General features: G+C 44.8%; 1 protein-coding gene across 1 annotated transcript in view; it reads right to left on the bottom strand.

Moving 5' to 3' along the window:
- Positions 1 to 2,594: 2,594 nt before the first annotated feature.
- Positions 2,595 to 7,720, bottom strand: part of EGFLAM (EGF like, fibronectin type III and laminin G domains) — a 104,668-nt gene continuing 99,542 nt past the window's right edge. Inside the window, exons 20-21 of the mRNA XM_023536915.1 lie at positions 3,923 to 4,026; positions 2,595 to 3,143 (exon numbers count right to left, since the gene is read on the bottom strand). Coding sequence (XP_023392683.1) covers positions 2,989 to 3,143; positions 3,923 to 4,026 — 259 coding nt within the window. The 3' untranslated portion in view covers positions 2,595 to 2,988. The remainder of the gene's footprint in view (positions 3,144 to 3,922; positions 4,027 to 7,720) is intronic.

A 7,720-nucleotide genomic window follows, 5' to 3' on the forward strand; every position in this document is an offset into this window, starting at 1 on the left:
TGCCAAGTGTCAGACAATGGGTGGAAGAATGAGGGAGGACAGGGGGGCAGCAGACAAGCCTGGAGGAGGGGGCAAGTGCTGCCCCATTGGACCTGGCCTGGCTGGGCCAGTCACCGGAAACCTCACGGACCCTGTCCCCATCCCCAAGCTTCCCTGCAGAAGAACACTCCTCCGGGGCCGCCTCATCCCTATGGCACCACTTCTCTCAACAACGTATGACTTACTGTGGTGGGTTTAATGGCAGGGATGGCCCTGGTTTTTCACCCTCCCTGTCTCCATGCCCTTCGCCAGGGGACTTCGTTGTTGCTCTGGCAATGGAGGTGGACTCTATTTCTTCATCTCTTGAATCTACACACTTTGACTAATAGGATGTAGCAGAAGTGATGAGTGGCAGTTCCAAACCTAGGCTTTAAAAGGCCTTACTTATACCTTTACTCTAGGGCTCTTACCCTCCTCCGTCATGTAAAGGGCATGTCAGGCTCGCCCACTGGTCCCTGGAGGAGCAGGAGAGCCACATGGATCAGGCTCACATCACGCCACCGTCCCGGCCAAAGCCATCCTAAATTAGCCAACTGCCTCACATATGAACAAGTTCAGCTGAGACCAGAAGAAATGCCTAGTCAAGCCCAGCCAGGATCAGCAGAGTTGCCAAGTTGACCACTCCAGGCATGTAAACAATAAATGCTTATTCCTGTATGCCACTGCGTTTTTGTGGTTGTTTGTTACGCAGCCTTATCACGGCAAAAGATACGCTTAGAAAATCGGGGACCCACCAATCCAGGCTGAACTTGGGTCAGCTCTCTCCGACCTTCTGAACCCAGGTCTAAGCCCTCGGCTTCAAGACAATTTTTATCCTTACAACCACCTCTGCTATAAACTCATCCCCCATCTCCTGGTTTTCATCCTCTGAGAGGATGAAAGAACCTTATTTATAGCTTGGGATGTACTACTGTCTCTTACCCTGTTTACCTTGAGCCTCCCATGTGATCAGCTCCTCTTGGGTCTCTGTATCCCTCTCACCAGCAGGATCTCTACTGCCGTGAATCCATCAGTGTCAACTTCCCCTTTCAGCCCCTTCTGCATCCCCCCCACGTCGGTGGTTCAGAATTCTTGTCAACTTCAACACACTCTTAAGTCCGCATCCCTGGGTCATTGCATTTCTCTCTGGATCACACTTGCGTGGAACAAAAGCTCATCTACAGCACAATTTTTCTGGCTTCAGCTCAGCTGGATATTTTGCTAAAATCACAATGATATTTTTGGCTGGAGGCAATTGATTCAAAATGTGCTATGAAAGCAACTCTATTACATCTTGGGAAGCACTGACCCTAGCAGTCTCCAAGGTGAAGATATTGAGGTGAGGGTGTTTGGGAGGTGGCAAAACCCACTTTCTACCATGTGGCTTTTCTCCAAACTGCACTCACAAGGAGACATATGTAGAAGAGGATGAATTATTATACTGTTTTGTCATCACCATTATTCATCTGGGAAGATGGCTCCTGGTCCTCAGAGTCCCCAGGAATGGAAGCAGAAGGTTGAAGCATAAGGTGAATGCCTCTAGTTGATTTATTCATGTTATAGAGTTCTTAATGTGCCCCCAAACTGTGCTGTGCACAAAGCTCAACGTCTTCGCTGAATGAATGTTGCACAAACAAGAGTCGAGTCAGGACTGGGGCTAATTATAAACCCTTGTGTGAGTTGGGTCATATTTCCCTGCTCTTTGGGGGCAGCGTTCATCTCACCTTTCCCTTAGCAAGGCCTGTCTTTGGGGAGCTGCCAGTGAGCCAGCTGTCACCAGCATCACGTGTGAATAGCAAAGGGGCACGGCCGATGGCTCGGAAGGAAGCAGCCCTGCTTCTCAGACCCCAGCACAGCCTCAGAAACACTCATTGTCTTAGTGTTCACTTCTGGACATGGCTTCTGCAGGGATCAGTAACACCTCCACAAATGAATCAATGACTAAATGAATGAGTTCTAGCCTTCTTCATCTCCTTTATTCAAGTTTACTACAGACATTCCCCCTCTCTTTAAACAAAAATGACAGTGACCCACCTCAGTGGGTGACCCACATGTGCCTTTTAATCTGCTTATTTTGAGAGTTTCGGATTCATCTCCTTGAGCCGTCAACACTTACCGAAAAAGAATGGTCAGCTCCCTGAGAGAATGCACCCCCAAGTTACCTACCCCACTCCACTGATGCCACAAAGAGCCCAAACAAGTCTCCCTTGGGAGAAAATTTTTAGGAAGTGTGCAAAGAATTCAGAGTTGTCCACCCAAACTTGCAAAAGTATACTGTGTGGACAATTTGCAGCTATAAAAATATACACATACAAAAGGATAGCTACAAAATCATGGTGCCCATTTTCTTAGATTAGCATTATAAAAAGTAGGGATTTCTCACTAAAGGTAAACTTTGGCGGGGGCAGCATAATAATTATAATTCTATATAGTCTCCCCTCATCCTTATTTTCATGGAATGGTCACAGCACATTGAACCAGCCAGTGAGGAGTGGAAGGGGTTAATCCTAATAATTCATGGGCCAAGGTGAGAAATTCGAAGTTCAAGGTCACACAGTCATTCTGCTGTCAGTAAGTATCATGAGTCAGAAAAGGAGAGAAGTATTTTAATACTGCCCTTTGGGTCTTTCTCGCTTTCTTTCTTTTTTTAATGCACTATGAATCACAACACAGTCATTGAGCTACAGCAGACGGGCCCTGGAATTTGCCTTGATGTGTGATCCCTGGCAGTCACTCCACAGTCAATGGACAAAGTTCGATGCTTCCTCCACAGAGGATTCCTTTGGGTGTGGCCCACGGAGTGTCAGCAGGAAAGGCCACACAGGGACTCCCGTCTTGGTTCTAGTTTCTCCTTGATGAGAAGAAACACACCTGGTCCCCGCGCCTCTGTGTGTGGCATCAGGCAGAGTCTCGGGGCGCCCAGGATTCTCAGGATAGTAGGCTCTGTTCCTTGGGCAAGGCCGGCTGGCATTACTTGGCTCCACACGTGTTGATGTTTTTCCCATCCACGGCGTCTTCCACGAGAGAAATGTGGTAATCGGTGGACAGGGTGAAATGAGAGATGCAGCCCACGAGGCCTCGCATGTATTGTCTGTTCGTGTGCAGAGCAATTTCCTTCATTCCCCCTGCCAGGAAGCAAGAGGGAGATGTGTGAGCCGAAGGGGAGGATGTCTCTTTAGGACACGTGAGTGTCTGCTGACCAAGGCATCCCTTGGCTGGCAGGATAAGTGAGGTCCTTCAAACTGCTCGGTACCTCTCATCTAATTTATAATTATCCCTGAAGGAACAGGTTGACTTGGATCGATCTGATGCACCACCTGCATTATGCGTGATTTCTGACCCGACTGGCCACTTCATACCAAATAGTATCTGGTAAATTTTGAAATGGACAGTGTCAACAAAATGTAGTTTGTAGTTAGAGGCGATATCATCTTAAACCAAAAGAAATACACTAATGTTGAATGCTTTCAATTAAGCGTACTTTTAGAAAATATCATATGAACAGAGACATCTTTTCATGCTTATGTGTCTGCAGTAGCGGGTTCTAAGCTATTTACAGAAATATCACTCATTCTAATTTTGAAAAGGGCTAGAAAAAGAGATTCTCCTTCCACCTAGAAAATAGTGGAGCTATATTTAGAAGGTTCCTGTTCTATAAACAAGAAAAGCATGGTTTTCCTGGTGGATCAGTCCAAAGCACAAAGCATTTAAGTGCTTCCTGCCCCCTCAGCCATGAGTCAGAAGTTCAGAAAACGAGAGGATGAATTATCTGGACAGCTGCCTGATTTCCAGCTATTTGACTGTTCCAGTGAAGGGCGCGACTTTGGGGAGCCCCAGGGCGGCAAGTGGACGACTAACAAGAAAACACACTGGCGTGTTTTAGATTTGGTCGAAGGTCACTTACCCACATACAGAGCTCCATTGATGTTGAGCTGTCTCATCATGCCTGGTGATTTGCCTGTCCTGGCCCCATAGTCATCCACGGTTACCTTTCCAGATTGGCCATCCCTGTGAAAACCACCACCATTTGTGGAGCTCCATTCAATCATTCATTCATTTCAATAAAAATGTATCCGAGTACCTACTATGCAGCAGGCACTATGATAAATGGTGCAGCTGCAAAAATGAAAAACGAACAAACAAACAAGCACATTCCTGGCCCTCAGGAGTTTTAGGCCTACTGAGAAAGACAAAACAAAAAATCAAATTGCTAATGACGATTCAGTGTCACCACTCTATGGAAGAAAAATTCCAGGATGCAGTGGAATAATACAGGAAGAGGAGAGGGCCAGGGAATGATTCGCAAAGGAGATTCTGTCTGAGACGAGTTTTCAAGGCTGGATAGGTCAGGTGAAGGAGAAAGCTAATTAATGCAAACAGGAAGTGGCTGTGGCAAAGAGAGAAAGGAAAGCAGGTTAGTACAGACTGAACGTAGAGAATTCTAGAGGTGGGAACAGAGTGTAGAAAGATGAAGCCAGAAGTTGAAGGTGAAGGGCACGAGGAGCTTAGAATTTATCCTGAAGGTGAGAAGGAAGCAAAGAACTTTAAGGGGAGGAACGATGGTGTCGTGGTGACACATGGTGAGTTTGGATGTTATTCTAAGCACAATGGGAAGCCAATGTAGCAGTTTTTGTCTGCGGAGGATTACTCTAGGAAGGGATGAAAAGTGGCTTAGAAGTTTCTGAAGGATCCACATCGTCACTCCAAAGTGACTCCAAAGACAGTGGAGTGGAGGTGTTTATCTGTGACAAGGGCTTTGCAGTTTTCTGAGTTGATTTCTAAAACTAAATAGCCCCACGAGCCTTTTTCAGAAAAGTATGTTTGTTTTTATTGCTTTTAGGGATATACGAACCCAGGCCTTTTTTTTTTTTTTTTTTTTTTCCTTTAAGATTTTTTTATTGGTCTTTTCATATTTCTGATTTATAGCAAACAGTTCATGTTTCTTGGTTAATAACCTCCCTTATCTCCTGGCAATATTAATATTTTTTATCCTTTTTTTATTCATAGGCTGTTTCCCCCAAGTTGCTTTGTTATGTCTATCTGTTCTGATCCCATGTGTCATATTGGAGGTCTTTTCCAAATGCCTCATGATGGCTGATTGCCACTTTACAGTGAAGTATCGAGTTCTAAAAAGCAAATTGGAAGCTCTGTGTGCAGAATGGGTTTTGCTGACCGTGGCTTGATTGGGCTGTGATCTGGTTCCATCGTTTCCTAGAGGGACACCTGGATTTTCTACTCTCCTTACTGTGTCTGGCTATCAACATTTTGGAATCCCATCGGGGAAAGAATTACAGAATTCTTAATATTCAACATACGAACTTTCGCATAGTCCCCGGTCTTAATTTGTACAATATACAGTAGTCCGGTATTCATTTAGACCTAGTGTCTCCCATTCCAGACACCTTTAGTTTACTTTCTCCAGTGAATTGACTTTTGTTATGTTTTCATGCGTAAGGAAAGAGCAGTGTGCCAGCTACATGAAGTAGAGAAGGGGCTCGGGTTCTCACTTCTCAGGCTCTACCCCCTTTTTTGGAGAGTTGTACAATAATATAAATCTGATTATCCAGGCATTATCTCTTGATAGCATCGCTTTTAGCAACTGGCTTTAGAAATATTTCTCTTGTTCTGTCCTCAACCCTCAAGACCACACACTGCTACCTCCCCATTTTGGATATGCCATTTTAGAATCTCATACCTGAACGCTGTGATGGGCGATGCTCCCAAACCTTGCCTTACCTGCCCTGCCTTTTGTCCCCATTTCTCTAAAAAATTCCATTTTTTTCTACTTTATTTCATCAGTTCTAAGAATGTTTTATTTTTAACATCTCAGAAAAAAAGATATGTCTTACAATCCATGGCATCTTAGATTTGAAAATAAACGTGGTATCATCTTCTAACTTAATAAGTAATTAACTTCTTCATTATGTTTATTACTAATTGTCTATTGCCTCCCATTAGAATGCACAGCCATCAAGGCAAGGATGCCGGTATTATTCAATGATGTATCCCATGTGTCTGGAATAGTATATGGCTCATAGTGGTAGATAAATGAAAAAGGGAATTTGTGGAGTTTCAACTCCTCCACTGAAATGAGAATAACTATGCCCCTCTTCCAAAGCTATTCTGGAGATCAGAGATTATGCATGCAAAGCACAGAGCATGGTACCTGATATATGCTGCTTTATAAAGAGTGGTGGAAGAATGTGTCATTATTGTTAACAATATATCATCATTCTCATCCACAAAATGAAGATTATAAAACCTAAGTTACTGTGAATATTAACTGAGATAAAGGATGTAGAGTACCTGGTATCCTGAAGATGCTTGATAAATGAGAATTTGCTCTCTCTTTTCTGCTAGGATTAATGCCTGCAAAACCAGGATTACTCAGAGCAAAACAGTATACAAAACAAGGCTCCCCTTAGCGATTTCCTTGGCATTAATTCCTCTTTCTCTGATCCAGGAACCTACTGCAGAGAATTAAGGTTTCCATCCAAATCCAACCCACTTGCCACAGTTGACATCCAAGGCTTTCACCCAGTTCCTGCTTAGATCTGTCATGCCACCCTTTAAGGCCTGTCTGATACTCTGGGACACAGTTCACGATATCTGCTTGAATCCTCACCTCTATCCAGTTCCTGGTCTCAGTTCGTTCTGTTCAACCCTCGCTGCAACCTCAGACCCACTGGGAGAGATATCAGTGATGAAAATAGTAAGAGCCAAGTCTGCTAAACCGTCTTCGTGGTGCCAAGCTTGATGCTCTGATAGATGAAACATTCCCTGCCTAATCCCCCCAAAACATCCGAAATCTTAGCTGGGGTCGGCTGTACCACAGAGTGGGATGGAAAGAGCTTTGATCTAAGATTCTAATCTTGGCTCTGCCCAGAAACGGTTGTATAGTCTTGGGAAAGTCCTTTAATGTTTGTTTCCTTAGATGTCTAGGAAGTGCCTGAAATCCCCACCAATGTGTATCTTAATGCGCATAGTCAAACCACAACAATCTTGAGGATTTAAAAATCCTTCCACAATGTTTGAGTGTCCTACCGACCTTCTCTGTTCAAGCAAGTTGAGAGCAGAGTGTTCACGGGATGGGAGCTACAGGGATGAAGTGCGGTCGAGTATTTCGTGTTTCTGAGTGAGCCCTTTTATAGCTGAGTAAGAGGGAGAAATGAGTAACTTAGGAGCCACACAGTCTAGAGTAGCGGTCCGCAACCTTTTTGGCACTAGGGACTGGTGCTCCTGTGAGAATCTAATGGCTGATGATCTGAGGTGGAGCTGAGGCGGTGATGCTAGCGCTGGGGAGAGGCCGCAAATTCAGACGAAGCTTCGCTCGCTCACCTGCCACTCACTTCCTGCAGCCTGGTCCTAACAGGCCGCGGACCAGAACCGGTCCACGGCCCAGGAGTTGGGGACGCCTGGTCTAGAGTATCTTGGAGCTGGATTTTACTACGAGCTTTTACTTTATATTCTAGAGGATATTTTAGATCAAACCTATAACTATTTACTTCAGGAAGACATTTCTTTTTATAACAAGTCAGAATTCAGAATCTCTCAAAATCTCTATCTCAAGTGCTTTCCAGGCCACTTGGGTGGCTGATGGGCACAGATCTGCCCCCGTGTCCTTGCACATCCTTTTAGGTATCAAAGGCAGGCACAGTGTACAAGAGAGCGGGGTCCAACAAGGCTACTTCTGCCATAGCCT

The sequence above is a fragment of the Pteropus vampyrus genome, unplaced genomic scaffold, assembly GCF_000151845.1.
Source record: "Pteropus vampyrus isolate Shadow unplaced genomic scaffold, Pvam_2.0 Scaffold172, whole genome shotgun sequence".
NCBI lineage: Eukaryota > Metazoa > Chordata > Mammalia > Chiroptera > Pteropodidae > Pteropus > Pteropus vampyrus.